Source organism: Salvelinus fontinalis, chromosome 1 (assembly GCF_029448725.1).
Source record: "Salvelinus fontinalis isolate EN_2023a chromosome 1, ASM2944872v1, whole genome shotgun sequence".
Taxonomy (NCBI): domain Eukaryota; kingdom Metazoa; phylum Chordata; class Actinopteri; order Salmoniformes; family Salmonidae; genus Salvelinus; species Salvelinus fontinalis.
Window position 1 is genome coordinate 99,872,713 of NC_074665.1, and position 24,186 is coordinate 99,896,898.

Genomic DNA, 24,186 nt, shown 5'->3' on the forward strand with positions numbered 1-24,186 from the left:
TATATAGATTCTCTTTTTTTTTCTTTTTTTTCTACCATGTTATTGACTTGTTTATTGTTTACTCCATGTGTAACACTGCTATGCTTTATCTTGGCCAGGTCGCAGTTGCAAATGAGAACTTGTTCTCAACTAGCCTACCTGGTTAAATAAAGGTGAGAAAAAAAATCCTTTTGTATTGTTGTCTCGACAGCAGTGAAGTTAAAGCCTTTGGATAAAACGTATACTGGACATTAACACATCAATATCTCCAGTGTTTCATGTCTACATAATATTATGTTGTTACTCACTAGGGAGGTGAATCTCTGTCTCCATCTTCTCATTGATCCGGCTCTGTTGGACTCTGCAGGTAAAGTGGTTGGTGTCAGTCTCCTGGACAATGACATGTTGTTTGACTCTGTAGAATCCCTTTAAATCTCTGTTAATCTCAGGAGAACCAGCAGAGAGATTGACTCCTTTACTGTCCAGCCACACCAGCTCAGGCTCAGGGTGCCAGCCTTCTGATTCACACAGCAGACCCATCCCTCCATCTATGTGTCCCTCAATGGACACCACTGGCTTGGATCCTACAGCTACAGACACACAGATAGACTGGATGTTAACTGGTGACAGGCTGTGAACAAATAGACACATACTGTATCCAGTAATATGAAGGAAAGAGGTGATGTCATTGTACTGTAGTTAGATTATTACATTAACATGAAAATAAACCTCACCTTTAACGAGGACTTGAATAGTGAAGTCATCATACCAGCTCTTTGCTTTAATAAAGCATTTGTAACGTCCCTCATCAGTGCCTTGTACGCTGGTCAGTTTCAAAGAGGTGTTTCCCCTCCACAGTTCCTCTTCAAACAGTGAAGTTCTTCCTCCATAGTAGGGAATCTGATCATCTCGTATAATTCTGTGGTTTTGGTAGCGATAGACACGACCGTCTGTGAAGTCCAGGTTCAGCCAGTCCACTGTCATGTCCTCAGCACTGATGTTGGGTTTGAGGTAACAGGGCAGAATGATGTCATCACCAGCTACAGCAACAATGGGATCAGTTGGACCAAGAACCTCAAACCTCTCTGAAGAGAAAAGACGATTAACAGTTTCAATAGTTTATAGCGTTATCCTCTGTCATCTGCACTGATCTGAAATACACTGTAGTATATATAGTAGTACTAGACACTGTAGTATATATAGTAGTACTATACACTGTAGTATATATAGTAGTACTATACTACTTTACACTGTAGTATATATAGTAGTACTATACTATTATACACTGTGATATATATAGTAGTACTATACACTGTAGTATATATAGTAGTACTATACACTGTAGTATATATAGTAGTACTATACACTGTAATATATATAGTAGTACTATACTACTTTACACGGTAGTATATATAGTAGTACTATACAATGTGATATATATAGTAGTACTATACACTGTGATATATATAGTAGTACTATACATTGTAGTATATACAGTAGTACTATACACTGTAGTATATATAGTAGTACTATACACTGTAGTATATATAGTAGTACTAGACACTATAGTATATATAGTAGTACTAGACACTGTAGTATATATAGTAGTACTAGACACTGTAGTATATATAGTAGTACTATACACTGTAGTATATATAGTAATACTATACACGGTAGTATATATAGTAGTACTAGACACTGTGTATATATAGTAGTACTAGACACTGTGTATATATAGTAGTACTAGACAGTGTAGTATATATAGTAGTACTAGACACTGTAGTATATATAGTAGTACTAGACACTGTAGTATATATAGTAGTACTAGACACTGTGTATATATAGTAGTACTAGACACCGTAGTATATATATAGTAGTACTAGACACTGTAGTACTATACACTGTAGTATATATAGTAGTACTAGACACTGTAGTATATACAGTAGTACTAGACACTATAGTATATATAGTAGTACTATACACTGTGGTATATATAGTAGTACTAGACACTGTGTATATATAGTAGTACTAGACACTGTGTATATATAGTAGTACTAGACACTGTGTATATATAGTAGTACTAGACACTGTAGTATATACAGTAGTACTATACACTGTAGTATATATAGTAGTACTAGACACTGTGTATATATAGTAGTACTATACTACTTTACACTGTAGTATATATAGTAGTACTAGACACTGTAGTATATATAGTAGTACTATACTACTTTACACTGTAGTATATACAGTAGTACTAAACACTGTAGTATATATAGTAGTACTATACACTGTGATATATATAGTAGTACTATACACTGTGATATATATAGTAGTACTATACATTGTAGTATATATAGTAGTACTATACACTCTAGTATATATAGTAGTACTAGACACTGTGTATATATAGTAGTACTATATGGTGGATGTCTACAGAAGAGTTGCATTCACCATTAGTTTAGTTTTTACATCAGTGCAGATTAAGGAAAGGAGACTAGGAGAGGAATCCATCTTAGGTTATGCACCTTAAGACTACATCATTAACTAAAGGCACAATGAGATCATATTAATATGAATCACAAACACATCAGTGCAGATGAAGGAAAGGAGACTAGGAGATGAAATCACCTTAGGCCATGCACTCTAAAGGGATCTCCACAGTTTACACAATGGAGCCACCGGACAACAGTAGTAGAACTATGTAGACAGAGAAGCAAAAGGACCTCCGTCGGCTCCATTTGTTTAGACTGTGTTAGAACCCTTAAGACTACAATAGTGACTAAATACACAATGAGATCATATTAATCAAACACACTGAAGGCAGTGAGATATTAAATGTGTATTCTACTGTACCAGAGCCTGCTGTGTGTAGGAGATGTAGAAGAGTCACACACAGACAGTCTAGTTGAGCCACCTTCATTCCTGAAGACAATTACATTCATCATAAAGAGAAAGACTAACATAACTTGAAACCAGGAAAGCAATACTGTAGCATTAATTCTACAATAACAATGGATAACATAGTATAACACATTTCAAAAGACAACTAGCTGATCCATTTACCTGGTTGAATCGGTCCTGTTGAGGCACTGCAGTCTGATAAATGTACTAGTGTTCTGTGATCAAACTATTGTGATGTGATCAAACTACCTTCTTGTTCTTTCTATTCCTTGGAACAAGAACCTGTTCAACTGCTTTGCTGCACACAACTGTTGCATAGTGAGCTCAGAATCAGATAACATGAGAGTGAACTGTGGGGGTAAGTTTTAGTTGAGGATTCCAAGCCTGGCTGATGTGTAGACCACGTGACACAGAGAGGTCTATAACCCAAGCAAAACATATTACAGTTTACTTAAATCTGTGCCACTCCATTCATATAGTATGATATGTTTCTGTTAGGTTACATTACTAGACTAGATGTAACTTAGTAAACATAAATCCAGAACACTCAAATTAGTATAAGTTACGTTTGGTATGGCTTCATGCCGTCCCACTTGAGTGGGTTGAGTTACTGACGTGATCTTCCTGTCTGGGATGGCGCCCCCCCTTGGTTTGTGCTGTGGTGGAGATCTTTGTGGGCTAAACTCGGCCTTGTCTCAGGATTGTAAGTTGGTGGTTGAAGATATCCCTCTAGTGGTGCGGGGGCTGTGCTTTGGCAAAGTTGGTGGGGTTATATCCTTCCTGTTTGGCCCTGTCCGGGGGTATCATCGGATGGGGCCACAGTGTCTCCTGACCCCTCCTGTCTCAGCCTCCAGTATTTATGCTGCAGTAGTTTATGTGTCGGGGGGCTAGGGTCAGTTGGTTATATCTGGAGTACTTCTCCTGTCTTATCCAGTGTCCTGTGTGAATTTAAGTATGCTCTCTCTAATTCTCTCCTTCTCTCTTTCTTTCTCTCTCTCGGAGGACCTGAGCCCTAGGACCATGCGTCAGGACGACCAGGCATGATGACTCCTTGCTGTCCCCAGTCCACCTGGCCTTGCTGCTGTTCCAGTTTCAACTGTTCTGCCTGTGGTTATGGAACCCTGACCTGTGCACCGGACGTGCTACCTGTCCCAGACCTGCTGTTTTCAACTCTTAATGATCGGCTATGAAAAGCAAACTGACATTTATTCCTGATTATTATTTGACCATGCTGGTCATTTATGAACATTTTGAACATCTTGGCCATGTTCTGTTATAATCTCCACCTGGCACAGCCAGAAGAGGACTGGCCACCCCTCATAGCCTGGTTCCTCTCTAGGTTTCTTCCTAGGTTTTGGCCTTTCTAGGGAGTTTTTCCCAGCCACCGTGCTTCTACACCTGCATTGCTTGCTGTTTGGGGTTTTAGGCTGGGTTTCTGTACAGCACTTCAGGATATTAGCTGATGTACGAAGGGCTATATAAAATAAACTTGATTTGATTTGATGTGTTACATAAGACAGATGGTTACTTAAGGCAAACCTGAAAAGAGGGTGGTTGGTCGAGGTGGACGTATAACGTAAACATCTAGTGTAATAATCTAGTGTTTGCGTGTTTATATCTCACCACGGACAAACACACGTTCACACTCATGTACCTCTTCTAAATCATTTCCATTTGAATGTACATTAAAAGGAACAGCCAAGGAGCGCAAGGCTTTCAAGCCTTTCTATAGGCTCTTTTTATTTTATTTTTATTTCACCTTTATTTAACCAGGTAGGCTAGTTGAGAACAAGTTCTCATTTACAACTGCGACCTGGCCAAGATAAAGCAAAGCAGAGCGACACAAACAACAACACAGAGTTACACATGGGATAAACAAACGTACAGTCAATAACACAATAGAAAAAAAGAAAGTCTATATACAGTGTGGGCAAATGGCGTGAGGAGGTAAGGCAATAAATGGGCCATAGTAGCGAAGGAATGACAATTTAGCAGATTAACACTGGAGTGATAGATGAGCAGATGATGATGTGCAAGTAGAGATACTGGTGTGCAAAAGAGCAGAGAAGTAAATAAAAACAATATGGGGATGAGGTAGGTAGATTGGGTGGGCTATTTACAGATGGGCTATGTACAGCTGCAGCGATCGGCTAGCTGCTCAGATAGCTGATGTTTAAAGTTAGTGAGGGAAATATAAGTCTCCAGCTTCAGCGATTTTTGCAATTCGTTCCAGTCACTGGCAGCAGAGAACTGGAAGGAAAGGCGGCCAAAGGAGGTGTTAGCTTGGGGATGACCAGTGAGATATACCTGCTGGAGCGCGTACTACGTGTGGGTGTTGTTATCGTGACCAGTGAGCTGAGATAAGGCGGAGCTTTACCTAGCATAGACCCAGCATTTTGACTGGCTGGTTGGACCCTGAATATAGTATGGTATTGAACTGACCCTGTAAATAGTATGGTATTGAACTGACTCTGTGTTGAACTGACATCTGTGTTGGCTCTAAGATCATTTACCTAGTTAACTAAGGCTGTCTCTGTGTTGTGGTGGGCACGAAAACCAGATCGGAGCACGTCGCCATCCACATCGACGAGGCCGCAGTTGAGCAGGTCGAAAGCTTCAAGTTCCTTGGTGTCCAAATCACTAAAGACTTAAAATGGTCCAAACACACACATACAGTTGTGAAGAAGGCGTGACAGTGCCTCTTCCCCCTCAGGTGGTTGAAAACGTTTGGTATGGACCCTCAAATCCTTAATAAGTTATACAGCTGTACCATTCAGAGCATTTTGACTGGCTGGTTGGACCCTGTATATAGTATGGTATTGAACTGACCCAGTAAATAGTATGGTATTGAACTGACCCTGTCTATAGTATTGTACTGGAACTGACCCTTATATAGTATGGTATTGAACTGACCGTGTATATAGTATAGTATTGAACTGACCCTGTATATAGTATGGTATTGAACTGACGCTGTATATAGTATGGTATTGAACTGACCCTGTATATAGTATGGTACTGAACTGACCCTGTATATAGTATGGTATTGAACTGACCCTGTATATTGTATGGTATTGAACTGACCCTGTATATAGTATGGTACTGAACTGACCCTGTATATAGTATGGTATTGAACTGACCCTGTATATAGTATGGTATTGAACTGACCCTGTATATAGTATGGTACTGGAACTGACCCTGTATATAGTATGGTATTGAACTGACCCTGTATATAGTATGGTACTGGAACTGACCCTGTATATAGTATGGTACTGAACTGACCCTGTATATAGTATGGTATTGAACTGACCCTGTATATAGTATGGTATTGAACTGACCCTGTATATAGTATGGTATTGAACTGACCCTGTATATAGTATGGTATTGAACTGACCCTGTATATAGTATGGTATTGAACTGACTCTGTATATAGTATGGTATTGAACTGACCCTGTATATAGTATGGTATTGAACTGACCCTGTATATAGTATGGTATTGAACTGACTCTGTATATAGTATGGTATTGAACTGACCCTGTATATAGTATGGTATTGAACTGACCCTGTATATAGTATGGTATTGAACTGACTCTGTATATAGTATGGTATTGAACTGACCCTGTATATAGTATGGTACTGAACTGACCCTGTATATAGTATGGTATTGAACTGACCCTGTATATTGTATGGTATTGAACTGACCCTGTATATAGTATGGTATTGAACTGACCCTGTATATAGTATGGTATTGAACTGACCCTGTATATAGTATGGTATTGAACTGACCCTGTATATAGTATGGTACTGGAACTGACCCTGTATATAGTATGGTATTGAACTGACCCTGTATATAGTATGGTATTGAACTGACCCTGTATATAGTATGGTACTGAACTGACCCTGTATATAGTATGGTATTGAACTGACCCTGTATATAGTATGGTATTGAACTGACCCTGTATATAGTATGGTATTGAACTGACCCTGTATATAGTATGGTATTGAACTGACCCTGTATATAGTATGGTATTGAACTGACTCTGTATATAGTATGGTATTGAACTGACCCTGTATATAGTATGGTATTGAACTGACCCTGTATATAGTATGGTATTGAACTGACTCTGTATATAGTATGGTATTGAACTGACCCTGTATATAGTATGGTATTGAACTGACCCTGTATATAGTATGGTATTGAACTGACTCTGTATATAGTATGGTATTGAACTGACCCTGTATATAGTATGGTACTGGTACTGACCCTGTATATAGTATGGTATTGAACTGACCCTGTATATAGTATGGTATTGAACTGACCCTGTATATAGTATGGTATTGAACTGACCCTGTATATAGTATGGTATTGAACTGACCCTGTATATAGTATGGTATTGAACTGACACTGTATATAGTATTTTATTGTTCTGCTTGTTGTGGCACGATTTCAAACAAGCAGTTCATTCCTCAAAACCCACATATGTCACGAGTTAAACCAGTTCTGCACGCGAGAGTGGGCCAAAATTCCTCCACAGCGGTGTGAAAGACTGATTAACAACTACAGGAAGCATTTGGTTGCAGTCGTCAGTGCTAATGGGTGGCACAACCAGTTATTGAGTGTAAGGGAGCAATTGGGTGTTGCATAACTGTTAAATAAATAAAATTAGTAGACTATACTTTTTCATATATATTTGTAAACTCAGGTTTCCTTTATATAATATTAGGTTTTGGTTGAAGATCTGATGACATTCAGTATAAAAAATATGCAAAAATAGAGAAAATCATAAAGGGGGCAAATACTTTTCAGAGCACTGTAGGTACATTACCCACCACTAAAGACACACAGACTGTAGATACATTACCCACCACTAAAGACACACAGACTGTAGGTACATTACCCGCCACTAAAGACACACAGACTGTAGGTACATTACCCACCACTAAAGACACACAGACTGTAGGTACATTACCTACCACTAAAGACACACAGACTGTAGATACATTGCCCACCACTAAAGACACACAGACTGTAGGTACATTACCCACCACTAAAGACACACAGACTGTAGGTGCATTACCCACCACTAAAGACACACAGACTGTAGGTACATTACCCACCACTAAAGACACACAGACTGTAGGTACATTACCCACCACTAAAGACACACAGACTGTAGGTACATTACCCGCCACTAAAGACACACAGACTGTAGGTACATTACCCACCACTAAAGACACACAGACTGTAGGTACATTACCCACCACTAAAGACACAGACTATAGGTACATTACCCACCACTAAAGACACAGACTGTAGGTACATTACCCACCACTAAAGACACACAGACTGTAGGTACATTACCCACCACTAAAGACACAGACTGTAGGTACATTACCCGCCACTAAAGACACACAGACTGTAGGTACATTACCCACCACTAAAGACACAGACTGTAGGTACATTACCCGCCACTAAACACACACAGACTGTAGGTACATTACCCACCACTAAAGACACAGACTGTAGGTACATTACCCACCACTAAAGACACACAGACTGTAGGTACAAATAGTAAAAATGTTGTTTGAGCATTTTGACGATTTAACAAGAGAGAGCAGAGGTCAGAGAGCAGAGGTCATCCTGTGTGGTTGGGATGATCATTGGTTGTAAGCGCCTGTAACACCTGACATTCAGAGTACAAAACCACACACACACACACATTCATGTAACCCTTCTTAAATACATTTTTATTTGTATGTACACTAAAATAAATAGCTACATTCACATTAGTTTAAAAAGACCCCAAGGTATTGAAACCTTTCCATTGGCTCTTTAGTCTTTTTCCATATGAAGTCCCTTACATTTTACAGTCCATAGTCTTCCTCCACAGATCTTATTGTTCAGCACCAGTGAACTATAGGTCACATTCATTTCATATCTTTAGAATGTGCAAAGGCATCCCTGAAAATGTATACAGGCAGCGGGAACAAGTGTGAGAAACTGTCCACAAACCCAAATATCAAACACACAAAACGTAACAAAAAAATAAATATTGCTCTTTACCTGTGAGCACCACCATATGTCCTTAAAGGGGCAATCTGGGATTCAAGGAACTAAATAGCCGCCCGCTACTTTCTTTTGGTAAACAGCTGAGGGATGGAGCTGGAGAAATTAGACCACTCAAATTTAAAGATGAAGCAAGGATGGATACAAGGACTGACCATCCACGAGATCAAAATGATAGTTTAACCATGTTCTGAAGCTATACAGCGTTACTTACTAATTACATTGTTTACAAGCAATGTAGTGAAACAAGCTGACCATTTGGGTTCTGATTGGGTAAGACAGTTGAACTGAGCTCATGAGGCATTTATATGTTCAATTCTTTAACAATCAATGGCTACATATCATTCATTTAAAGGTAAAAAAAAAATGGATGTACCAATACTGGATTGCCCCTTTAATGGCAGATCATCTGAACACACAGGACTGTGTTTCCCCCAAGACACTAATCAGAAATAGTAGGGTTCTGGAGGCCCTATTCATTAAGACTTGTGGTATTATATTCTTTAACAGTAGTTAACCCCATGATGATAGGTTTTGTCCCAAATGGCACCCTATCCCCTATGTAGTGCACTACTTTTCACCAGGTCCCATATGGCTCTGGTCAATAATAGTACACTATATAGGGAATAGGGTGCCATTTAAGAGGAAATCACACTCTGGATCAACAACACAAACATATATCATATAAATATTGTTAGAACCAGTCGGTTATGTAAATATTAAATACAATATATTTCCTATGGATTTATGATGAATTCACATGAATAACTATACACACATTAAGAATAAATACATGAAGATAAAATGTCCATCTTGAAAAGAGAAACAGGAAATTGAATCTAATACCACTGGGGGAACGAGGCAGTTGACTGGAGGTAAGTGTGGATCCGTCTTAGAGCTCAACCACCGTGTCACAACATAAATACACCAATACATTCAGAACAAAAGACTAACTACAGTATTTCACCATATTACTGATTATCAACATTCTGACTTTGCATTAATGTTCAATCTAAGTTTGAAGAGAAGAAGTCTTCTGTGTTTGTGTGCATCCATTCATGTGTATGTGTGCATCACTCTAGCAGTGTACCAGAGCCAGCGGCTGGTGTGAGGGTGATGGGGAACATTAGGACCTTAGCCTTCATGAAGGACAGGTCAGCCAGCCCACAGATCACCCTGGCTGCCTCCTCACTCAGCTGATCCTCCTCATCCCTATGGGGTTTCCTGACACAAACACACACAACACATTAAGATGGGAAAAACAAAGAGGCGACATTTGATTGCAGGTGAGTTCCCCTCTTTCCATGCAAAGCTCTTTCAGACCTGGTAAAGCACGATATAAATCCAATCGATTATGCTTGATTAGCAATTATTGATCTCTACGTGTGTGTGTGTGTGTGTGTGTGTGTGTGTGTGTGTGTGTGTGTGTGTGTGTGTGTGTGTGTGTGTGTGTGTGTGTGTGTGTGTGTGTGTGTGTGTGTGTGTCAGTCTGACCTGGTGGAGGTAGTGGTGTTCTCCATAGTAGACATGAGGTGGTTCAGGGTGTCTGCTGGACGGCTGCTGGTGTCACTGTCTAGTTCTGGATCCACCACATCACACACAGACACACCACACACCACACACACACACACACACGCAATACATTAACACACACACAATACATTAACACACACACAATACATTAACACACACACAATACATATGTACACACACATTGTACCTGTGTTTAGAGTCCAAAAGAAAAAGACCACCATAGCACTTCTGTCCTTGGCCCAAATAAAGGTGTACAAACTACTTGCAAGTGGTGAAGAAACCATCAAGCATTTGGTCCTTCAACACAGTGGGTGGCAGTATAGAGCTGGAGTAAGAATCTACAGAACAGAGGAAAGCAGCATAGAGTTGGATAGAGGGCTCTTCCTTACATCTTTGCCATACTGGCTTCTGCGACAGCATGGGCAGCAATATTGAGGGCTTTCTCCATTTTACTTAAATTAGTTAATTGACAGTCGGTTAACAAATTGAAAGGGTTTGCATACAGCCTCCTGGAGTGTATTGTCTGAACAGGCATTAAGGCCAAGGTGGGTGATTTACAGCCACATCCAGGTATGGAAAGTTTACTCAGGAGTATAATTCATTGGCAGATCCTTCCTGCTGACCTGGATGGAATTCTGTTATCCTTACTTATCCCATAGAAATTCCCACCCAGTTGACTGCTTCCTTATGGTGAACGGCCTCAATGGCACTGCCAGTGTTAAACCAGGATGTGTTACATCTATCCATGTCTATGGAGGAAAGTAGTCAGTGGTGATAGAACAGCCAGAGAAAACCAAGAGGCAGGACAGCTCAGATAGGTGTAATACATTAGAAAGAGGTTTATTCACGTATTTACAACAGTGTTTATTGTAACCACACTGAAAGAACCTTAAAACATATCATTGGTTGGGGGAATCTAGAAATAAAAATAAAAACATATTCAAGCTAAATCAAATTGTTTTTTTGCAGATAGTGTTTATATATCACAGTGATTGTAGAGATCAGTTTCAGTTTATTGAATACATGTCCTCTTTATTTTACAAAGAAAATGAAAAGGAAAGATACAGAAGAATATAAGAAAACAGAATAGCAGCTTAAACAGAAAACAGTAAGATGATCCTGGCTTTCTCTATCCTGGGTACTAGTAAGATCATCCTGGCTTTCTCTAGCCTGGGTACTAGTAAGAGGATCCTGTATTTCTCTATCCTGGGTACTAGTAAGATGATCCTGGCTTTCTCTAGCCTGGGTACTAGTAAGAGGATCCTGGCTTTCTCTAGCCTGGGTACTAGTAAGATGATCCTGGCTTTCTCTATCCTGGGTACTAGTAAGAGGATCCTGGCTTTCTCGATCCTGGGTACTAGTAAGAGGATCCTGGCTTTCTCTATCCTGGGTACTAGTAAGATGATCCTGGCTTTCTCTATCCTGGGTACTAGTAAGAGGATCCTGGCTTTCTCTAGCCTGGGTACTAGTAAGATGATCCTGACTTTCTCTAGCCTGGGTACTAGTAAGAGGATCCTGGCTTTCTCTATCCTAGGTACCAGTAAGAGGATCCTGCATTTCTCTATCCTGGGTACTAGTAAGAGGATCCTGGCTTTCTTTAATCTGGATACCAGTCTGTTTGTGCTAATATTCCACTTCATGTCATGCCAAACATAATTTTTGGCATATGACAAAGTACAAGGAGTGGAATGTTAGTACAGAACAGGTCTGGATTTCAGGCTTTTTCACATGAGCTTATTTCTACTACAACCAACATGCAGCTACTGGGGGGATTCCCTTTAGGCTATGACCACACATTCATCTATATGGCTTGACTTGTCTTTGCCCCATTCCCTCCACTAATACTGAAAGATCTCTCGCCCAGTGCAATAAGAAACAGTGTTTAGATCAATGATGAAGGGTAACAACATGTGAGAAACCTCATCAGCATCACTCTATACAGGGCAGATGAGGTAGCCGGTTAAGTTAGACGTATAGAGAGAGAGCCTTGGGATTCCACAGTACAAGATACAATTAAAGGGAAAGACAGTCATGAAAATGAGTAGTACCATCTAGAGGGAGACATCAATGTGAAGAGAGGAGCAGAGGAGAGATGGAGAGTGATAGGGACTATGTTCCAAAGTCCACACTTGCATACCACTTACTTAGAATGCATGTCCAACACATTGCTTCATTACAAGTGGTAGTCTAGTATGCTGGTGTGGACATTGGAACCAAAGAGAAAACAGGAGTCAGGTAGCAGCAGTCAGAGGGGGAGAGTATGTACAGCAGCCTCATCTCTGGCCCTGTAGGTAGGGGGCTCAGTGGGAGGACGTACCATCCAGACGGTTGACGCCAAGGCCACTGCTGCTCCAGTCAAACTGGGACCAAGGCTGGGGGGCCCCCTGCTGGCGGAAGGAACAAACTGTAGTGAGGCTCAGAAGTGTGCCCTCTATTCAACACAGTCTCTTGAAGGACCATACTCACAAAAGCACATCAGACAAAGGAGTGCTGATCTAGAATCAGGTCCCCCTGGTTCATGTAATCTTATTCATTATGAGATAAAATACTAAACTGATCCTAGATCAGCACTCCTACTCCGAGACGCTTTGTGAATATGGCCAGGTCTTCGTGATGGATAGAGGACAGCACAGAGGAATTGGGAGTTAGTTAGTCTAGGGTCAGATATTGTCATTATTCTCCTAATGCTAAGGTTAGGATCTGCTGTAAGGATATCTGATCCTAGGTCAGAGTTTAGGTTTAATTTCATTATCAAGGGAGTGTAAAATATACTGCCCAATGTTGCCCTGCTTGTGTTGGGTATACTGTGTGAGTCACAGGCTGTCTGGAAATATTACCAACGGTCACATCCTAGTCAGACTGTCTGGAGACATTACCAACTGTCACATCCTAGTCAGACTGTCTGGAGAAGTTACCAACTGTCACATCCTAGTCAGACTGTCTGGAAACATTACCAACTGTCACATCCTAGTCAGACTGTCTGGAAACGTTACCAACTGTCACATCCTAGCCACAGACTGTCTGGAGACATTACCAACGGTCACATCCTAGTCAGACTGTCTGGAAACATTACCAACTGTCACATCCTAGCCACAGACTGTCTGGAGACATTACCAACTGTCACATCCTAGTCACAGACTGTCTGGAAACATTACCAACTGTCACATTCTAGTCAGACTGTCTGGAAACGTTACCAACTGTCACATCCTAGTCAGACTGTCTGGAAACATTACCAACTGTCACATTCTAGTCAGACTGTCTGGAAACGTTACCAACTGTCACATCCTAGTCAGACTGTCTGGAGACATTACCAACTGTCATATCCTAGCCACAGACTGTCTGGAGACATTACCAACTGTCACATCCTAGTCACAGACTGTCTGGAAACATTACCAACTGTCTCATCCTAGTCAGACTGTCTGGAAACATTACCAACTGTCACATCCTAGTCAGACTGTCTGGAGACATTACCAACTGTCACATCCTAGTCAGACTGTCTGGAAACGTTACCAACTGTCACATCCTAGCCACAGACTGTCTGGAGACATTACCAACTGTCACATCCTAGTCAGACTGTCTGGAGACATTACCAACTGTCACATCCTAGTCACAGACTGTCTGGAAACATTACCAACTGTCACATCCTAGCCACAGACTGTCTGGAAACATTACCAACTGTCACATCCTAGTCAGACTGTCTGGAGACATTACCAACTGTCACATCCTAGTCAGGCTGTCTGGAAACATTACCAACTGTCACATCCTAGTCAGACTGTCTGGAGACATTACCAACTGTCACATCCTAGTCAGACTGTCTGGAAACGTTACCAACTGTCACATCCTAGCCACAGACTGTCTGGAGACATTACCAACTGTCACATCCTAGTCAGACTGTCTGGAGACATTACCAACTGTCACATCCTAGTCACAGACTGTCTGGAAACATTACCAACTGTCAAATCCTAGCCACAGACTGTCTGGAAACATTACCAACTGTCACATCCTAGTCAGACTGTCTGGAAACAGTATTAACTGTCACATCCTAGTCAGACTGTCTGAAGACATTACCAACTGTCACATTCTAGTCAGACTGTCTGGAGAAGTTACCAACTGTCACATCCTAGTCAGACTGTCTGGAGACATTACAAACTGTCACATCCTAGTCAGACTGTCTGGAAATGTTACCAACGGTCACATCCTAGTCAGACTGTCTGGAGACATTACCAACTGTCACATCCTAGTCAGACTGTCTGGAAACAGTATTAGCTGTCACATCCTAGTCAGGCTGTCTGGAAACATTACCAACTGTCACATCCTTGCCTCCTCTGTCCTCAATTCAAGGAACATAACTATTCTTACCTCTCTCTCAAAGTTCATTTTGAAGAGAGTATCTAAGGTCCCTCCTCCTCCAATGAGCTTTGAGAAAGGGGTGCGGGATTGAGGAAACAAAGACGGAGGAGAGTTTAACAGCTGGTAACATGTTCACACACAGCCATGGTGTGCCTGTTGCTCTGGAGTGAGGTTTCCCCTAGGTACAGATCTAGGATCTGCTTCACCTCCCCCAATTCTAACTGTAACCATTTGGAGGGAAAATGCTAAACTGACCACATATCAGCATCTTGGACAACTTCTCCCTACACCTGTTTCTGTACCTGTATTGACGAGGTGGTGGTGGTTTCCTGTGACCCAGGAAGTGCTTGTGCTGTGGCAGCAGTCTTCTCCACAGCTGAAGCTGGTCTCAGTGGCTCTTTGGTGGGCTCTAACATTCCCTGAGAGAGAAAGAGGGGAGAGGGCGAGAGAGAGAGAGGGGAGAGAGGAGGGATAACGGGGGAAAGAGAGAGAGATGGGAGAGCGATAGGGAATAAACGGTGAAGGGGAAAGGGACAGGCAGAGAAAGAAAGAGGTCACCATGGACTGTGTCCATATGGGCCCTGGTCTAAAGTAGTGCACTGTATAGGGAACAGGGTGCCATTTGGGACACAGTACAGTATCTCCATCAGTCCACTCACCAGGCTGGCTGCAAACACAGGAACTATGACAGGCTGCTTTCTCTGGCCAGTGAACAACTGTGGAGGAGTGACAGAATCAGAAATCACCAAGTAACTTTACATGTAGCAGGAATTCCAGCTGGTGAAACGGTGCTGCTTTTACACCAATAAACAGAATATACAGACAGAATAACATTATATTATAGATGAAGAATTGACATATAATCCACATACAGTATGTACACTCAAGATACAGCAAAAACAGAACACTTCTACATAGTAAAGGGGATATATAGACACATTTACAGTAGATGATGTACAATATGGAATTATGGGGAGGGAGGGAGGGGCTTACGAACAGACAGACAGACAGACAGACAGACAGACAGACAGACAGACAGACAGACAGACAAGACACATGACTGACTACATCATTGATGTTGTTGTTGTCAAAGACAGATGGCTTCATGTTTTATTTAGTTATGGTGCTCTAATGGAACGTCATTCACTGAGCACTATATATGTAGATGTTATAAAGTCATGTGAAATGCCATCCATCCATTTTCTTACTGTTTGTTTACATCTGCTGTTATTCTGTTGAGGAGGCTGTGGCTCACTCTGCTATGCATGGAGCCATTCACATAATTACAAAGTGTGGCTTTAAACTGAAAAGAGGCCGTTACCATGTTCCTGGTGTCCATCCCCAGACAGCGGAGCAGCGCCCTGTTGCTATGGGAACCGCCCCACTGGAATCCCAGGCCCACGGCATCGTGGAGGTCCTGAGGCTGCCGCCACGCGCCCCTAGGAACCCTGGGTAAAGCAAACAAGGAGGCGGTCACATACAGCAGAGTAGTGCTTTGGCCAGCCTCCAATGCTATCTGCTGTTATTCCACTGAATCATCATCACTAGAGGTTCTCTCACCAGCGTGTAGTGTGGTTGAGCCCCTTCGTCTCCTCTTCCTCAGGCTGTGTGTCTAGAGTCTCTAGCAGAGCCCTGAGGCTGAGTACCTTCAACACCCCAACCCCACTGTCCTCCTCCTCCTCCTCCATCCCCGTCTCCTCCCCCTCCACCCCAGTCTCCTCCTCCTCCACCACAGTCTCCTCCCCCTCCACCCCAGTCTCCTCCCTCTCCTGATCCAGTTCTGGGACTGCCACTGCAGGGAAGCTGGTCTGTAGGACTCTCTGTAGCCGGATAGACAGGGAGGCCTGAATGGGAGAGACAGGGCTTGTTTGAGATCTAGTACAGAGCAGTCTACTACATTGTAATCAAACACAATTCATGGGAAAGATTTTTAACTATGTCCATCTACCTGATTTTGAAGCAAACTGAAGTCTGGCAGGAACTGTCTTATTCCAGCAAACTCATTTTAGTGTGAACAACCTCTAGGAGCTACCTCTAGGAGCTACCTCTAGGAGCTACCTCTAGGAGCTACCTCTAGGAGCTACCTCTAGGAGCTACCTCTAGGAGCTACCTCTAGGAGCTACCTCTAGGAGCTACCTCTAGGAGCTACCTCTAGGCTAACCACAGTGACAATCTATTGATACAATAATAAAAACCATCTGGGCAGAATTATGACAAACAAACTACAAATGTCAGAGTGGATTTCTACCAGATGTTGGACAACTAAGTACTGTAGGATGCCTCGTTATCCTAGACTCCTGGAGAATCCTGTTGGGAGTCCCAACGCTCTATCACTTTACATTTGAGCATGCGGCGGCTGACCATTCATCTCACCGGTATAAATTGTGTGTCGGCCGTGTTGGGGAAAATGTGAGGTGTCGGAGCTGGGACTGTCTCTCCGGCGTTACGCAATATAAATCCACTCTACTAACTCAGAGGACCACTCACCTGCAGACTGTCCCTTCGTACAGCAGCACCTCCCTGGAAACTCTCTCCCCCCTTCTTCTCCTCTGCCTCTTCTGTCCGCCTGGCTCTATCCTCCTCTCCAAACTCTGCCCAGGTCTCCCCCTCCGACAAACCTCTCTGGTCCCCATACGCCCCCCAGCCCTCCTCCCTCTCACCCTGCCCCTCCAGGGGAGCAGAGTGGAAGTCTGCAAAGCTGTCGCTGAGGGGAAGGTCTCCATGTCCAACCTCCTCCCCACACGCCTGGGTCGGACCTGGGTCCTCAGAATAGTCCTGGTCAAAGTCACCAAAGCCCTCCTGTGTCCTGGACTCCGATTGGTTGAAGTCAGCAAAGTCCTCCTGGCTAGGGAAGGATCCAGCATCCCTGAAGTTTCCAAAGTCCTCTTCTTCCTCTTCCTCCTCCACCATCTTTGTCTCGGTCTCCTCCATGAGGTCACTCCGCTGCACCTCCTCTTTCTCCTTCTCCTCCTCCCCTATTGACGAGGGAGTGAAGACCGTCTCGCCAAAGTCCCCGAACTCCTCCAAAGCGTCTGACGACACAGCCTCACCAGAGGAGGCAAACTCCTCACTCACTGACCCACTGACTGTAGTGGGGAAAGGAGAGACACTGTCCTCTGTTTCGCTCTCCTTATCTTCCTCCTCCTCTGCCCTCCTCCCTCCCAGTTCTGGGTCCCGTGTAAGCGTGCTATCCCTGTTGATGCTGGGTGCCCTCTCCCCAGGCTCCCCCAACCCCTCACCCCTAGCACAGAGCACCTCTGTGGGGGCTAAGAGGCCAGAGTCTTGAGGGTGGCCCCTTAGCTCATAGTGTTGCTGGACTCCTGTGCAGTCCCTGTCCCCTTGCTGTGCTAAACATTGAGAGTCAGGCCCACCAGGCTCTATTCTGGCCCGCTGCTCTATGTCCTTCTGGACCGAGTGTGCATTGCAGAAACCATTGGTTAGGTTTGTCCCTTCCATCCTGCCGTCCTTCCTGTGCTCCGTACTGTGAGTGAAGCCGCAGCACCAGGGCTCCAGCTCCATCTCTGGCTCGGCGAACGCAGAGAAGTCTGCAAACCCCTGCTCCTGGCTGGGGGAGCCCAGGCCAGCCGGTACAAGACCTGTGGTGAATTAATTAATACATTTTATTGGAACGTATTTAAAATACATATAGAGATGCCTCAGCCATTTGAGTACAACAGTACATATTAAAAAGTATTGAGGATTAAAAACACAATACAACAAAAACAAAAACTTGTAATACAAAGACTAAGTTGCTAGGCAACCTCACTAACAACTCCATGACAGCCCTCAGAACTAAAGTTGTTACCTGCAGACATGGTTCCCTGGTGACGCCGCTTGGTAAACCCATTAGTGAGAGGGAGGTCAGGGAGGTTGCAATGACAGGGCTGCCCTTTGACCTCCAACCCCGGCCGAACCCTGCCAACCTCTGAGGTCCCAGTATTAGCGGGCTGTGATTGGTCCACCACCGGCGCCCGTGGCTTCTTCAGGTCGTCAGCTGCTCTGAACTGTTTTGAGATTCCGTTGCTATGGGTAGTTCCGGCGAAAGAGGAGGAGTTACTAACACTAAAGCGCACCGTTGATGGAGTCGGGGAGGCGGGGTCTGTTGTGGAGGGGCACGGCTGGTTGGATGGCATTGCCACACCCCCAGAGAAATCCCCAAACTCGTCATCGTCCTCCTCTCCCCCTGATTCGTCGTCCAGCGGAGGGGGGGAGGAGGAGTATATGGGCATCACTTCCTGTTCCATGGGAGAGCTCTCCTGGCTGAAGGCCTCATAGATCTGGAGAGAGAACACACAGACAGGTTGAGTACTACTAGAAGACAGGTTGAGTACAGAACGGCCTACAAGAAGACAGGTTGAGTACAGAACGGCCTACTAGAAGACAGGTTGAGTACAGAACGGCCTACTAGAAGACAGGTTGAGTACAGAACGGCCTACTAGAAGACAGGTTGAGTACAGAACGGCCTACTAGAAGACAGGTTGAATGTTCAATCATTATTATTATCATTATAGTCATTATTAACAGACAGTAGTCCTTGTTCTACATAGCTATATGTCATTATTAACAGACAGTAGGTCTTGTTCTACATTGCCATATGTCATTATTAACAGACAGTAGGTCTTGTTCTACATAGCCATATGTCATTATTAACAGACAGTAGGTCTTGTTCTACATAGCCATATGTCATTATTAACAGACAGTAGGCCTTGTTCTACATAGCCATATGTCATTATTAACAGACAGTAGGTCTTGTTCNCTACTAGAAGACAGGTTGAGTACAGAACGGCCTACTAGAAGACAGGTTGAGTACAGAACGGCCTACTAGAAGACAGGTTGAATGTTCAATCATTATTATTATCATTATAGTCATTATTAACAGACAGTAGTCCTTGTTCTACATAGCTATATGTCATTATTAACAGACAGTAGGCCTTGTTCTACATAGCTATATGTCATTATTAACAGACAGTAGGTCTTGTTCTACATAGCCATATGTCATTATTAACAGACAGTAGGCCTTGTTCTACATAGCCATATGTCATTATTAACAGACAGTAGGCCTTGTTCTACATAGCCATATGTCATAATTAACAGACAGTAGGTCTTGTTCTACATAGCCATATGTCATTATTAACAGACAGTAGGTCTTGTTCTACATAGCCATATGTCATTATTAACAGACAGTAGGCCTACATGCTCTTCCTATTGTAAGTTAGCAGTAACAAATAAAGCAAAGTAAGTTTGGTTAAACAGAGCAACCATTTTATTCACATATGCGCCTAAATATTTAGCTGCGTGACCTGGAGTTCTATCCTAGGAGCACCCGTGCACCAAGACCGTTTTGGAAATACCTCAAATATATTTCATTGTGCTTCTAAATGTATTTGTGTGCGCCTACATTTTTCAACTTGGCACAAACGTCTATAACTAGGGTGGCTGGAGTCTTTGACAATTTTTAGGGCCTTCCCATGACACCACCTGGTATGGAGGTGGTGTCAGGGGAAGGCAGGAAGCTTGGCCCCAGTGATGTACTGGGCTGTACGCACTACCCTCTGTAGTGCCTTGTGTTCATACCAGGCAGTGATGCAACCAGTCAGGATGCTCTCGATGGTGCAGCTGTAGATCTTTTTAAGGATCTGAGGCCCCATGCCAAATCTTGTCAGTCTCCTGAGGGGGAATAGGCTTTGTCGTGCCCTCTTCACGACTGTCTTGGTGTGTTTTGACCATGACAGTTTGTTGGTGATGTGGACGCCAAGGAAATTGAAGCTCTCAACCTGCTCCACTACAGCCCCGTCGATGAGAATGGGGGCGTGCTCGGTCCTCCTTTTCCTGAAGTCCACAATTATCTACTTTGTCTTGATCATTTTGAGGGAGAGGTTGTTGTCCTGGCACCACATGGCCAGTTCTCTGACCTCCTCCCTATAGGCTGTCTCATCGTTGTTGGTGATCAGATCTCTTGACTGCATGGCCAGGCACCTGTCTTCTCTGTTGTGTCATCTGCAAACTTAATGATGGTGTTAGAGTCGTGCCTGGCCATGCAGTCAAGAGTGAACAGGAAGTACCTGAGGGGACTGAGCACGCACCCCTGAGGGGTCCCCGTGTTGAGGATCAGTGTGGCAGATGTGTTGTTGCCTACCCTTACCACCTGGAGGCGGCCCGTCAGGAAGTCCAAGATCCAGTTGCAGAGGGAGGTATTTAGTCCTAGGGCCCTTAGCTTAGTGATGAGCATTAAGGGCACTATGGTGTTGAACGCTGAGCTGTAGTCAATGAACAGCATTCTCACATAGCTGCTCCTTTTGCCCAAGTGGGGAAGGGCAGTGTGGAGTGAGAGGCTGCATCATCTGTGGATCTGTTGGTGCGGTATGTGAATTGGAGTGGGTCTAAGGTTTCAGGGATAATGGTGTTGATGTGAGCCATGACCAGCCTTTCAAAGCACTTCACGGCTACAGACGTGATGCACTACTACCCAAGTGCACTATTATGTGGACCGTGGTCAAAAGTAGTGCACTATATAGGTGAACAGGATGTCATTTTGAATGCAGCCTGTGTGTCATTGACTTCCCCATGCGTGACTTTGTGCTCTCACTAAACAGGAACTGCAAACACAAATATGTTTGGAACGCAAAACAGCAGCAGCGAGATTTGGTTGTTAACTCTGAAATTGGACTATGTTCAGTCTTATCCCTCAGAGGAATGGGTGTTTTATAGGCTGAAGTGGTCCTAGATAACACCAGGTGTGTAGGTTCCCACTGGGGTTACCCATATTTACATTTACATTTAAGTCATTTAGCAGACAGTCGTATCCAGAGCGACTTACAAATTGGATATGAGAATGTATGCACGGACTACTTTAAGCCACTATGGATAAAAGTTTCTGCTAAATGGAATATATTATTAGGCTATATTATATTATTACTAAGTATCAGATATTAACGGCCCAGTACGTAACAGGCTAAATCAAGACTGTTTCAGGCCTTATCAGGACTAAAGCTTGCCAACGTGTTATTTGTTGTGCATTAAGGATGGACTAACCTGGGGTGTATTCATTAGTCGCAGACTGTAGCAAAAAGTTTGGCTTGTTTCAAAACGTTTTGCAACGGAAACTGTTTACTCAGTAAGACGAGTGTATGACTGCACACTTCGAAAGAAGAGTAGGGGACCTTCACCTTCAAGGCCAGAGGGAGCATCACAAACGATGCCTTATTCCCTAGTGCACTACTTCTGACCAGGGTGAGCCCTAGGGTGCCATTTGGGACAAGGAGAGAATGGCAGAGAGATCAAGGTCCCGGGGTAATCTATAACGCAGGTCTAACTAGCTACCTACTTCACTCCCCCACTGATAGACTAGCTGCATCTTACAGTACACAAACACACTTTCACCATTACTTGAGCCAATTCAATAAGAATCTGTTAAATAACCTCAAAGTTAACTATTATTATTTAGTCTCTTGCTTGCCTGTAATATCAGTTATTCTAGGCTCAAAAGACCTACTCTCTACCTCCGTCTTAGTTGTTGAGGCTATTGGAGTGGAAACAGTAGCCAGGACAAAGCCTACACAACACCACCAGTCAGCCAGTCTGTCAACGAGCCAGTCAGTCAGCCAGTGTAAACTGATCCAGGGAATTGTATCCAGCAGCACCATTGAGCTCCGCTAGTCAGCTCACAGATAGGGAGGGTGAGGGCTGCTGCTGCACCTACATAAACAGATTGTGTCTCAAATGGCACCCTATTCCCTATATAGTGCACTACTATTGACTACTGCACTGCACTGAATATACATTTACGGTCAATGGAAAATGTGAACTACAATCCCAACTCTGTGTTTTAACGTTTAGAAACGTCAATCTTTCATCAGCGAGAAATAATCCCTTAAAGAAATTTAAAAAACACTAGCAGTTTAGCACAGATCTGTACAGCTATGGGCGCCTCGGCTTCCATCCAACAAAACTACCCTTCTGCTACACTTCCCGAGTTACGCTTACACGTGTTTGGGGTACACTAGGTAGTTCATTTGCTGTAACATGCAGAAATGTCCGTTGGAACACTAACCCTATTAAAGGTGTGTATCAATTTAACATGATTTCTCGCCGATATGAAAGGTAAAACCAAAACCATACCGCAAGCAATGCGTGTTAATGTCCAGCCCGAGGGTCAGGGCTCTTATTAACAAAACTCCCCCCCACAGAAGACGTCTTCCTCCAATGACTCTTATGTGTAATGTAATGGAACAGAGAGTCATTAAGGGCTAGTGTTGTTCTAACTAGCTAGATAAACCACTTGACTTTGATACCCTGTAGTAGTGGGAAATGAAGTTGATGTCTGTTGACAGTGAGATGACAACCCTGAGCTATGAGAAAAAGGTCACGATGAGAAAATATGTAACTATCGAACTTGTTGAGAAACAAATACATTCTTGCTAGCTACTAATGTTAGCTAGCTTTGAAACAACAACAGACCCATTTGAGATTAGGCAGGTGTCTTAAACTGGCAGGCTAACTAATGCTGTGATTAGATATCTAGCTAGTAAACTAGATACGTAGATCTTAATAGTTAACGTTAGCCAGTTAACTGTGAGCATAAATGAGACAAAAGTATTTGCTTTTGAAAACACCAGAAATGTTTGCTTTAACTACCTCTGGTCCAAGGGCCTACGTCGGATGCAGCCCATATTGCAGATCGGGCGCATGAGCTAGTGTGGCGGTAGATATAGCACTTCAGCAACATATTTACTTAAAGTAGCTATATTGAAGCCAGTCAATAAACAACATCGTCTGGGAAAAAATCATTGATGGATGAATTGAAAGATTCAGGCCATTGAAGAAGGCTCTTGCTGCATAATGCCACACGTAATGCCCAGGACCAGAGCTAAGAACTAGCTCGCTAATAGCTACTTGGCTAGCTATTTCCCTCTTACCTTCAGATGTTGTAGCTATGGCATGTTCATCTCACAACCGGGACGTGCAGATAAACTAAGATGTACGAAACAAAATGTTGATTTTGAGTATCTGTTATGATAATTAGCGTAGCAGGTGCCTGGAATGTAGCTAGCTACACTGCCTCTATCAAGCTACTGTTACACCATCTCTCCACTTCACTCTGTTGGCATGTTAACAAACAAATAAAACAATTGTGCCGATTCGTTACTTCCTGTAATGCCAGCCCAAATGCTTTTATTTGTACAATCCTCCTTTTATTTGTTAGAGTTAGTGTTTATTTACATATTTTTTCTTCAATATTTACAAAACATGAGATCTGGGTAAAGTGGGTAGGTAACTATACTTTCCTGGCATGGCATGTAGGTGTAGAGTATATACCAGTGATGAACACATCACTGTTCACATGGAATTGCCACATA

General features: G+C 43.0%; 2 protein-coding genes across 3 annotated transcripts in view; both read right to left on the minus strand.

Moving 5' to 3' along the window:
* LOC129865284 (butyrophilin subfamily 3 member A2-like) overlaps positions 1–3,192 on the minus strand; it is a 31,537-nt gene extending 28,345 nt beyond the window's left edge. The window contains exons 1-4 of the mRNA XM_055937943.1: positions 3,046–3,192; positions 2,836–2,904; positions 714–1,064; positions 288–569 (exon numbers count right to left, since the gene is read on the minus strand). Of these exons, the coding sequence (XP_055793918.1) occupies positions 288–569; positions 714–1,064; positions 2,836–2,902 (700 nt within the window). The 5' untranslated portion in view covers positions 2,903–2,904; positions 3,046–3,192. The remainder of the gene's footprint in view (positions 1–287; positions 570–713; positions 1,065–2,835; positions 2,905–3,045) is intronic.
* Positions 3,193–8,611: 5,419 nt separating this feature from the next.
* LOC129865252 (aftiphilin-like) lies at positions 8,612–23,958 on the minus strand. Of its 2 annotated transcripts, none has more exons than XM_055937888.1 (10): positions 23,746–23,958; positions 18,636–19,107; positions 17,318–18,426; positions 16,391–16,674; positions 16,152–16,278; positions 15,490–15,546; positions 15,133–15,249; positions 12,798–12,864; positions 10,442–10,526; positions 8,612–10,171 (listed from the first exon to the last, which is right to left on the minus strand). In XM_055937888.1, the coding sequence occupies exons 2-10, from the start codon at positions 19,072–19,074 to the stop codon at positions 10,021–10,023; spliced, it is 2,436 nt and encodes an 811-aa protein (XP_055793863.1). In that variant the 5' UTR covers positions 19,075–19,107; positions 23,746–23,958; the 3' UTR covers positions 8,612–10,020. The 2 variants fall into 2 exon arrangements, with proteins under 2 accessions (XP_055793863.1, XP_055793859.1); XM_055937884.1 differs by having other exon boundaries at positions 12,798–12,867.
* Positions 23,959–24,186: the final 228 nt, after the last annotated feature.